The sequence below is a fragment of the Alligator sinensis genome, unplaced genomic scaffold (genome assembly GCF_000455745.1).
Source record: "Alligator sinensis unplaced genomic scaffold, ASM45574v1 scaffold60_1, whole genome shotgun sequence".
Taxonomy (NCBI): domain Eukaryota; kingdom Metazoa; phylum Chordata; order Crocodylia; family Alligatoridae; genus Alligator; species Alligator sinensis.
The window spans coordinates 2,325,886-2,337,874 of NW_005841858.1; the positions used below are offsets into that span (position 1 = coordinate 2,325,886).

At 41.9% G+C, this 11,989-nt stretch overlaps 1 protein-coding gene across 6 annotated transcripts in view; it reads left to right on the forward strand.

Annotated features, from left to right (window-relative positions):
• Positions 1-11,989, forward strand: part of KCNAB1 (potassium voltage-gated channel subfamily A member regulatory beta subunit 1) — a 316,380-nt gene that overhangs the window by 73,895 nt on the left and 230,496 nt on the right. For 2 of the 6 annotated variants that reach the window (XM_006016464.2, XM_014524503.2), the window contains exon 1: positions 3,096-3,851. The exons of the other annotated variants lie outside the window; for them this stretch is intronic. In XM_006016464.2, coding sequence (XP_006016526.1) covers positions 3,631-3,851 — 221 coding nt within the window. In that variant the 5' untranslated portion in view covers positions 3,096-3,630. Of the gene's footprint in view, positions 1-3,095; positions 3,852-11,989 lie in introns of those variants that run through there. 6 annotated transcript variants of the gene reach the window in all.

An 11,989-nucleotide genomic window follows, 5' to 3' on the forward strand; every position in this document is an offset into this window, starting at 1 on the left:
TGGCTGAAACCCCAGCAAGATTTCCATTGCAGTTTTCTGTTTCAAAAGAAGTTAATCAAAATGGAGACATTTTCTGCAAAGCAGCTGTTTTGATAAATCAATATTTTCTGATGAAACAATTTTGCCTGAGATTGCTAAGCATTTCTGGTTACCACCTCTACAGGCCTTGCCATACCTATGTCCAGGAGCACCTGGCAAACTGCATTCTCCTAGGCTGAATATATAGGGATCCATTAACCAAAAGGCCTGAATGATTTATTAAAAGGCAATTCTTGGACACTGTATTTTAATTGCTACACTCCAAAGTGAGTACAGTACAAGTTGTGATAGGGTTGAATTTGGCTGGCTTACGGCAGCTCACTGAGATCTGCGTACGCTCCAGTCTGTTTTTGTTTTGTTTTGTTTTTCCCTCTCTCTCTTTTTTTTATGTGGCTAGCCCTTATGGGTGGGAATATAATTTTGAAGATATGATACGAGTGCTATTGGGTGCAGAGATATATACTGGAGTTTCCCTTTGTCCTGAGAAAACAGATATTAATTTGAAATGTTCCTTCTACCTCTTTGCTGGAGAGATGGTACTAGTTATCAGAGCCCAATACTAATTATTTCCCTGCTGCTCAAGGTACATAAGAAAAAGGAGGGATAATCATGTTGTGCAGAGCTGCCTGATCTAATAGAACTGTTTGGGGGGTTTGGGGGATGGGGGGCATCAGATGAGTGGGTGGAGCTTGGGTTGTGAGCGGAGTCCAGTAGAGTCAACAAAGGCAAGCAAAGTGTGAAGGAAGAAAGGCGAAACCTCAGCAGATCAGCTGGTGTGCATGCTGGTATGGTAACAAATATCTTATTTTATAACACTAGAGTCAATATCTGGCCAGTAGAGGGCTCCATAATCCTTCCAACGCAAGAATGAAGAGACCTGCAATAAATAGGTCAGAAGGAAACGGATTTGGGAGAAAGGCTGCATGAATCCAGGTGAAACAACTGGGCACAGGAAGCTAAACTGGGCTGGTTGCAGGTAGTGGGGAGAGAACCTGTTGCTGATGGGGCAGGGTGGAGTGGGGAGGGAGCGGTTACCTTGGCACCAGGATATAAAGCAGTGACCTTCAGGCAAATGGAGATAAATCTACTGGGACCTTGTTAATCTCTACCTCTCTAGCCTGGGTTTCCCGCCAGGGGCTAAGTGGGGAACTGCATGATTTATCTGTAAATGATAGTAACTAAGCTGAGAATACTTGCAACTTCTGACTGCCTATAGATGTTCTCGTTTGCATTCTAATTAGATCCATTCTGATTAGAATGCTCCAGCATTACCTCACTGTCACATGTATTAAGCTCCCCACCGCCCCATTTCAAAATGGCCATGGGAGCACTTTGACTAAATCTTGTTGAATGAGGTCTTGTTAAAGCATCCCCATGGCCATTTTGAAATATGGAGGGGCTTAATATGTGTGACGGTGAGTCCTTTTAAAGTGGCTTTCCAGGAACCAATCTAATTCAAATGGCCCCGCCTACCCCCAAGCATGTATTTAGGCTCCGGGCAACCTTAGTAAAGGAAATCACAAAGGTGCAAGTGTTCTGAGGTGCCCAGCATGGTACAGAGCCTGAACGCCCCAGAGCCTGGGCCACCTGCAGCACTTGTCCTTCAGGGCAGTGTGCAGTCAGAGACCTACACACTTCTGCAACACAGCACCTGCAGCAGTAGCCTGCAGAGAAGTCAAGTACACTCCTGTGAAAAACATGCAACCCATGGGGAGCAGTGTCGGTATTCCAACACATTGTTTTTGCGTCTGGAGTGGGTAGGCATTTGAAGGCAAAGCCTGATTAGATCTTGGAAATCTCTGCTATTTATTGTTTTCCCTGTTCAATCCTTGAAGATGTGCTAGGCCAAAGACATGCCACTGTGACTTCCTAACTCATTCCACCAGTTCTCTCTCCCTTTACCTGCCCTGTTCCTCTCACTTACCTACCTCGGAGTTCAGAGCTGCAATGGTGCTCTTGGTTTCTAGCTTCCCCTTCCAGAATCTTGCCCTGTCTCCTACAACCATCCTCATCCCAATGTCCTTGTGCCTTGCAACCACATGACAGCCAACCTCTCTCCCACCTTTTATCTATATCAGTTTGTGTTTGTACACTGTACTCATCACCATGGTATCTGAGCTTCCAACTCCAGCAGTATTTATTTGCCTGTCTCACATACACACATCTTAAGCCTCCAGATGTTGACTCTTAAACTTGAGTGACTGGAAGCTGAGAACTAAGTAAAAACTGCCTCTATCCCTGCCACTGCTTTATACTTTTCTGATCTGTCTTAGTCCTAAACAGCAGAGCACCCTGAGGAGATTCCTGTGCAATTCCAAAATTAGGTTTTATGTGCCTACACTAGGACCTATGCCTGCAAGCCATCCAGTGTGTACACATCTTCCATCTGTGGGCTTATATATCATTATATAAAATTTCCCCTCCCTCCCCATTTATTGAAAATGTGGATGGGTAACAGTGGTAGATGCATGACGACTTGTCAGCTTTGTGTTCGTCTTTCCTAGTTGAACTATAACATGATTGCAGCAAGTTATGAGTGAGATTTGGTTCCAAGAGTTTTGCACGGTAGCTAATTTAACTGGGAATGTTGTACAAAGAAGAGATTAACCCTGGCACTATTGACAATGTTGGGATTTAAAGCAGTATCTCAGCATGTTAAGCACAAGAGATTAATGTGTTAATTTATCAGCACACTGTAGGACAGCATTTCCCACCCCCCTTCCTTATTTTTATAATTAGACCATTTTAACCACTATGAGGGGTCCTCTTCTTGCTTGGCAGTGCTACCAATTATTTTTACAGGAGGAATCTGCTTAAAAGGGCCTGTCTTTATTTTGCACACAAAAGAAAAAGCAACCATTCTCATGCTTTCTGCAAGATTCTTAAATGGAGCTCTGCATGTTCCACAGAGCAGCTGCAAAACCATATTGGTGCAGACTGTCAGCTTCATCTTTACAGGGATTTAAACTAAGAATGTCTGAAAAGGGTCCCGATAAGCTATAGTATTTTGCTGCTTCTCACAAGGAGAATAGATAGATATTTGTGATCTGTACAGATTTGCTTATGATTAGATGGTTCTTCAGTTCCAAAGCTTGCCTGTTCAGCATTTCATGGTCCAGAGGGTGTTCAAGACACATCTTGCAGTATGCCTGCATTGATTTAAAACCAGCAACCAGAGACAAGCCTGCATCAAGACGGAGTGGATGTTGCTTCTTATGGTTAATCATGAAGGTACAGCTTTATATTTCTGAAAGCACTTGACTACATGGATGTTTTTGTCTAAGCAGTAGAAACTGCTGCAAAGGAAGATTTGAAAACCGAGTTGTCTCCTCTTCTGCCTGCTTCACCAAGTTTGGAGCTTATCATTTACTTGTATCCTAGGGACACAGTCCTGTTCTCTGTCCTGCATCAGCTACCACTGCTGTTTCTGCTACTTTGTCATCTTGGGAGTGCAGCTTTGAAGACTCCTTTAGCAGCATTTTGGACTGAAATATCAAGCCATTCAGTACCCTATAGCCCTGTTTTTAGGCTCTGGGAAGCTTTGCCTGCTGTCTAAGGTTTGGATTGTGAATAAGGTTTATTGAGGAAGCAATGCAAGTCTCCATAGCTTGCACGGAACATAACTTGAAGAGTCGAAATGGTGAAGACAGACTTATGAGCAAACAGAGCACCACTACCCCAAATGTAGTGAATGCAGCCCGGGCAAAATTCCGGACAGTGGCTATTATTGCTCGCAGTTTGGGAACATTTACCCCTCAGCACCATATCTCTTTAAAAGAATCCACTGCAAAGCAGACTGGCATGAAATATAGGTATGGGTACAATATTCATTGTTCATAATGTTTCAGTGTCATCCCTCTCTTCCTTGGAGGGATGCTGTTTATAAAGAACTCCCTTTTTCAAAATAAAAATAAAAATACCCCAAACATATTTTTTTTAAAGAAATGATAAATATGTTGCCTTAAAAACACTAAGGAGTTAATCCTACCAGAAATCTAGAGATATTTAGGTTTATTTGAGAACTGGTATTTTTGTGAGCATATTGTGCATTTGTGATTTTATACATTTTGAAAAATATATATTTATATTTATGATATCAAACATATACATGAACTTGCACCATTATACGTGTAGAGTCTTTAAAAAGTGTTTTGTTATAGTGCTTATTAGTATGTATATTTAGAAAGACTGAATTAACAAACTATATTCAAAATTAAGTACTGAAAAAGTTAATTTCACAGAATGTTGGGAGGAAGCATCTGTTTCTTTTTAGTAGTAGTATTTGAATGATCACCTGAAGACTTTTCCTCACTTAGGAAGTCAGATGAAATGAGGGTGGGGGGGACAACTTATTTTTAAGTGAAATGCAAATAAAATCACAAGCACGTTCCTAGATGTTCCTTGTAAAATTGAAATGTACAAGAATGAAATGAATGACTGTGGCTTTTACTCTTGCTCAAATATTGAGTCTGCTGTATTTGGAAATGTGCCCCGTGACAGCTGATACAGGACTTGAGAGTTACTTTCATTTGAAAAAATAAGTATATTTATAATTGAATGTGTATGCTTTTGCTTTCTTATCAGTATGTCTATTCTGCCAGGCTTTGATCCTGTCTGTTCAGTATTGCAATGACTTGACTCGTGGAAAGGAAATGATACAGTGTACAGGTTCTGTCCATCTTGTCCAACTGTAATCAACAAAGCTTTTGTGCAAAAATATAGTATGGCTGGCACAATGAGTTTTCACCTTTGGGGAACAAATGAAAGTATGATGTGTTTGTGGTAACATTTAATGATAAAAGGGACTGAATTAAGACCAAATTATTTTCTCATTTTAAGCTGGTGTAAATCTAGGTTGACTTTTCAAAGCTACTTACATTTGTGTATTTGTGTTTGTGGACAGAACTGAACTTAAATAAGGCTTGTGCAGTTTTGCTAGAAATGGCACAGGAGGGGGCTTGGGATTTATAGGGCTCCATATGAAGGGCTATATGGAAACTTCAAAATGCAGTCAGTCAGATGCAACTTGTTATTAAGTAGTTTAGAATTGCTTAAAAAATACTGCCCAGTATCTACAGAGCACCTGGCTGAGTCAGAAAAACCCCACTAGTTCTAAATAATTTATCTTTGTGACTAGTTAGTTGAAAGCCAACTTTCAGAAAGACCATTGGATATTATCACAGGTCTTTTTCTATATACGTGAGCCTTAAATATGCAGGCAATACAAACAATCATTCTGTAAATAACATTGCGGAGTCAGAAACATACTGATTAATTTCTACTGTGGCAAATTCCCACATGTACTTCCCTCTAGGAGAATGATATCACAGTGTGGCTGGTCAGGCTATTGCTGGTTGTGCTTCATTTAAGAGAAGGCTGGGTAACCAGGGCTTACTAGAGCTAGCAGTTGCTGGATTGTGGTCATTCTGCTGTCTGAAACTAGGGACTGACTTTAGGTACTTCTTATCATGTACACAAACCTCCTGTTGACCACAGTGGAGATAACAGGCAAGTAATGATCTGGCATCTCACAAGCAAAACTGAAACAAACAAACAAACAAACAAAAATACACCTGTCTTCAATACAATGCATCCTTTTATAACTGTTGGCTCAGTATGCAAAGTAAGAGGCGTAAGCACCGGCTCATGGAACCAACACAGTTAAGAGCTAAGTACAGACAGTCAAAAAGCTCGAGAGTGAATCAATTCAGTCTTTGCGGTTAATCTAAACTGCACAGATTAAATTGAAACAGAAGTAAACAGACATTTATCTTTGACTCAGAAAATGCAGCCACATGCCTGCAGTGGCTCAGGCCAGAAGCCAGGAAGCACTGGAGCATGGCTCTCTGGCTGTGTGCTCACTTCCTCTTCCTGCTGCCCCCGAAGTCTCTGGGATTTGCAGTCCAGAATTACAGCAGCAGGACTCTGCAGGGTTGCTCATCACTTCCTCTTCACACTTCCAGGTGCCTCTAGGACTTGTAGTCCACAGTTGCAGCCAGCAATAAGTTTGAGCAGGGGCCTCCCTGGCCCCAGACCCAAGCTGGGATTTGCCTGGGGGGAGGGGCAATCCCTCCCCCCATACTCTGCAGACCTGATTGCATCCCCAGCTGGGCTTGCCCCCCCCATCCCCTTGTCAGCCAGTCCTCACTGCTCCAGCTAGGGAGCAGAGGGGCAGGGCCAGCACTGCTCTCTGGAGCAGATAGCACAGCCTAGCCCAGGGCTGCAAAGCTTGCTGGGATGCTGGGGGACTGTGATTTAACTTGAACCAGGAAGGGATCTGAGACAGAAGTTTCATTAACTGGTTTGACCAAAATCAGTTGAGTCTGATAGTAAATTCAACCATATTTATCTTAAGCCAGTTTCAGCCATTTTGAAACCAGTTTATGTGCATGAGCTTCTGTTCTGTTACAAGTTTAAACCAGTTTCTGACCAGTTACACCTTAAACCAGTTTACGTGTACCTTCTGTCTCTAGCCTGGAGTCTGCTGTTCCTGCATTCTGGCCCAAGCAGTACCAATATTTTTACTATGTGGCCTTTGCCAAATCACTTTACCTCCCTGCCTTAGTTTCCCTCATACATACATACTTATAAAGCAAGTCTGTTTGTAGATTCCAGTGACCATAGAACATTTAAAAAAATCAACTTCCTATAAGAACTGTAAGTGCTGGATTTAGCAGTTGTTTTTGCTGGGTTTTCTGAACACTCATTTCTTATGCATCTGTAGCATACAAATGATGATTTCATCACTCTTCCACCCCACACAAGCACCCACACAGCCTCAGAAAGAAGGCCCCTTGGGAGATATTTATGTTTTAGATTTCTAGATAGAATTCTGATACTTGAGGCTGAATTCTACAGTGTTCTGGCACAGCTGCCAATGACTTCCATACCAGTTTTGACTGTATAATGTCTAAACAAGGACTGAAGGATTTGAGCCCCCCTTGCGAACATCAAGCTGGTTATCCTTATCATTAAATCCTTGTTTATAGTCCAAAATACAACCATAATGGAAACCATAAGAAACTCATCTTCTTGATGAGAAGGAAAGGAACAAAATTTGGAGAAAGGTATGATCAAGTTGTTAGGAATGATTTTTGACATTGGTGAATAGACACAATGATTACTCTCAACCTGAGAAGACACATCTGGATGATAATGGAGTTCATATATAATGCACACGGACTCCTCCACATTATTATAAAAAGTAGAGTGTGTTCCACCTCCCACTGGAACCACAATGAGTGGTTCCATTGAGTTTAATGGGAATGGTGCCTGGTTCTTAATTCCCTGGTACTCAAGGTTAAAGCTTCTTGTTCTCCCCAGTTTATTCCTACGTCAGTTGTGTCAGTGCTGACAAGACTTAAATGTTGTTTAAAATTACATGTTAGTTAAGAGGCCTCTTGCTTTTTTATTAAAAATAACTACACCACCCCTTTTTCCTTTAACCCTATACAGAAACTAGGTAACTTTAAAGATCTAGCTGGCAGGGTTCATAGATGCTAGGGTCAGAAGGGACCTCAACAGATCATCAAGTCTGACCCCCTGCCTGGGCAGAAAAGAGTGCTGGGGTCTGCTGATGCATAATAAAGTGCAGTTAGCTTTGCTGATGATGTCATCACACTGACGACTCATGTCCATCTTGGAGTTCACTGTGACTCCGAGATCCCTTTCTGCTTCTGTGCTGGTGAGAGGATCACTTCCCAGCCAGTAGGTGTGCTGGATATTTTGGCGCCCTAGGTGCAGCACTCTGTGTTATACTGCATCCTATTGTGTTCTGCCCACTTTTCCAAGCTGTCCAGGTCTGCCTGCAATCATTCCCTACCCTCCGCAGCGTGCACTTCAGCCTACAATTTAGTATCATCCGTAAACTTGGACAGTGTACACTTCACACCCACATTCAAGTCACTGATGGAAACATTGAAGAGTACACGTCCAAGGACCGAGCCCTGAAGGTTGTCATACATATTTCATAGTATCATTTTTCAATACTCCAATAACCAGAGTGCTTTGCCTCCTACGACTTCTAAGCAGTTTTTGATTTTAGGCAGCTGAAGAGAATGATCCTGTCAGTGGATTATGTAAAAGAGAGAGACTGAGATTATTTGTGTGACAGAGAGGTGGGGGTGGGAGAGGAGCCCGCTTCTTATCAAATGACATGTTTTTGAATCCCTTCCAGATCAAAGATGAGCTCAGAATTTAAAATGTAAAATTTCTTCAAAATGAAGTCACTCTGGGATCTTTTAAAGCATTAGGATCCAGTGGTGGTACAGTACCAGTAAAGTTCATTATAGTGTTACCTCTGGCATCACTAGAAGCACAAATGGAGCTGTCATTTTTGCCCATTGAAGATGTTATTTCGTTTCTGTTTTAAATGGGATGGAGGCATCAGGGTGAAATCAAAGAGACCGAAAGCAAATGGTAGGTGGAAGTCAATGCTAAAGGTGGCCAGCTGTTGTCTCCCAGTTTCATTGTATGGGAACTATAATGGAAATCAGGCTGCACATGCACTCAGTTCCTGTATGGATGCCCCATTTGCTGACTGCCCGTATAGATGGAACCTGGTTTGAACTAATGCTGTTCAGACAGAGCGTTCTTGAAAACTATTGGCTCTTTTTCTTTTATATTTAAATACTGTTATAACCAGTTAAATTTACCTAGTTATTTGATTGCATTCTGTGTGAGAAATGGCCTGACAAACAATTGAAAAATGCCTTGCTCTTTTAGTCCCAGAAATGCTTTAGCCCACTTATGCTGGAGAATCTGTCCATCTGCTTAGCTAATGTTCTTGGGAACTCAGCAAGTTTTTTTCCTTGAAAACTATTTTAGTTGTGATGCTTGGCTTGGAAAATTGCAATCTGGTGCATCATTTTTCAATTTTTTTAAGTGAATAAAGCATTTCTGCATCCATCCATCCACAACATATGAGAAAAAAGGAAGGCTTTTGAAAAGGCTGTAGCTTGGCTGCCTTTCCTATTTCCCCCCACAACTCCTAACTCCCTTTTTATTTCAATATTGGCTCTATCCAAATTTAAGCAGAACACAAACTAGTGTAGGACCTTTGACTGTATTTTGAAACTGTTCAAAATATGCTGTTACAGTTTAAAGAAACCTCTTCAAACAGAGACTTCAACCAGCTTTTTGACACTCTCACACATAGTCCTATCTTTACATAAAAAGAGAAACTAAATCATTGATATTGTGTCAGTCTGTCATTCTTTTCTTTAGAGCCTCTGTTCAGCTCCCTGCAAGCCTTATCATTGCCTGGGATGCCTGGCATAAGAGCTCAACTGTGTGATTTTTTTTTTTGATCTTAAGCTCTAATTCTATAGCATCACCATTCAGTGTGCTGCCGGTTTAGGGTCTGTCAGCATTTCTAAAATAGCCCTTTATTTTCACAGCTTCAGAGCTTAAAGCTCCAGCTGAAACTTGACGTAAAGGGCCAGATTTATAAAACAAACTTTCCTTTTTTGTGTCCAGAAATAACTGACAGTGTTAGCTTAACAGCTGGCTCAAATGAGGTCATATAGACAATTTCTTGCCTGTTCCCACAAACTGGTTGCTACTAATTTTTTTTTTATTATTATTATTTATTTACCTCTCCCCAGTGCTCCAATTCCTGTACTAGATCCTAAATCAGGGATGGGCAATTATTCTGGGCGGAGGGCTGCTTACTGAGTTTTGGCGAGCCATTGAAGGTCACATGACAGGTAGCCAGGGACAGATAAATATTAATTTTCTAATTTTTTTAGGGGCCCCGTGGGCCAAATAGAATCGCCTTGTGGGCCACATCCAGCCTGCGGGCCACATTTTGCCCACCCCTGTCCTAAATGGACAATGGAACAACTGAAACAAGGGTGCATGGGTAGAGTAGGAAGGGTGGGCTAAGACAGAATACCAGACTGGAACTCCAAAGATGCAGCTTCAGTTCACAGCTCTGCCACAGACTTTCTCTGTAACCCTGGGCAAGTCATTTAATCTGCCTAGTGATGACTGTAAAATGGGTAGAATTCCCTCCTTATCTCATAAGAGTATTGTGAGAATGAAACCAATGACTGATTATGAGTCAATCAGATGCACTGTTAAGGACAGCAGTATAAATAAGTATATAAGTAGGAGATAATCCAAACAGCATGAGGAACCCATCTCCTCTTAGCTTCACACACCTGATCACTACTCCAGAGCCATACTACCTTACAGTCACTTGTTATTAATGTGTTTCTTGCTCTTCTCCCTGAACAGTTTCCTTCCATGTTACATTTAGCTTTGCCTTAGGCTCACCAGACTAATCTTCCTGTTTCTCCAACCTCCAGTAAAATTCCCTTAAAAGCTCAGATTTGGGGGTTTTAGTTACCTTCTACTGATCAGAAGGTCTAGGAAAGTGCTGCACCTTACGTTACTGCCTGAGGCAGTGATACTTGAGTGTGTCCCAGTACGTGACATCTGCTGCAGTCTGTCTTTATTGTTTCCTTGGAACTTCTTATCAGGATTAGAAGATTTAGAAGAAAAGTAATAGGAAGCCTTGGGAAATCTTTAAAGAGCAAATAATAATTAAAATACCTGCAGTGAAGACTGCCAGTGTGTTTCATGACTCTTTAATAAGGGCTACATAGGAACCTAACCGGGTTATTCCTAACCACCAGGAGAAAATAACAGTTATTTTATTTAGCATGCTTCTAGTAAGTAGGGACTGCATAATGCAACAGAGCTGTAGAAAAAATCCAAAACATTTCACTAGAGCTCTGATCTACAGATCCCTTCCTAAATGCTGGTATTTCAAACACCTTATTAATTTGGCTATAAAAGCATCCAGAGACTGAGTTCAACAGTCAGTGATAGCAAATGCTTTTCTTACCTGAATCCTACTAAACACAATGTCAGTAGTAGAATAAAAAATCTATACAATGGTATTTTAATAGATTTTTCAGTTTATTCAGAAAGAAGGAATACGACTTTGTACTATTAATCATGATCACATGGCTCACTTTCAAAGATTTATAAAGATTCTGCTAGCATTTCTCTTTAGCAAAGTTTGAGACTGTTTCACAGGGAGCTAGGGGGAAGTTACCATTTTTGCCTGATTTGGCCCCAGAAAGCAGTCTACAGTGATGACCACACAGGAGTGTATGGTTGCAGACCGCTTTAAAGGGCTCAGCCCCATGAAAATCTGAACCCTTGTTGCATGAGGGTTCAGATAAACACACTCCAAAACAGAGCACGTTCTGTAACTTGTGTCTGCAGAGTTCCCAACCTGTCACTGTTTTCAGAATAGGAGGAGGGAAAGGGAGCGGAGGGAATTTGGTTTGGGGTGTTCTCAGCTGTTGCTGGAGGGTAGGACAGGTGGATTGGAGTCCCCCTGTCTCCCAAGGTGGGGGGCACTGGTCCACATACCCCATCCTCCAGCGCTGGCTGGGGAACCCCAAGAATGAGCTTCCTCTGCTGCCTTTCCCCCCTCCCATTCTGAAAACAGCATAGGGGCTGGGAGTGGGGAATGGTGTTGCTAGAAGGGGGGAATGGTGTTGCTATGGAGACCAGGCTTCAGGCTTGCAGCAAGCAGCCAGAATCCCCAAATCCTGGCCCCAGCAGTGAACTTCTGTTGGGTCCAGAGGATCATTGCAATTCATAGTGCTTCCTGCAAAGTACTGTGAATTGCAATGGGGAGCTGCTCTTCTGTTTGTACCCAGGAACTGCCCTTTGTGTCTGTTGATGAAGCTGAACATTCACAAAATCTTCTGTACATTATAGAGCAAATCCTGCTCTCCCTAGAGACACAAAAATGGCTGCCGTGGTTTGTGCAGAGGGGTATGTGCTTCAGCACAAAATATCTGTGCTCAGGTTCTGGATTAAAGAAAGAGGAGACGGAACAGTCAGTGAGTATACATGTCAGTGTTACATTTAGATTACCCTAATCAGGGTTAGGTCGATCTAAATGTCCACTTTTGCAGGCATTACT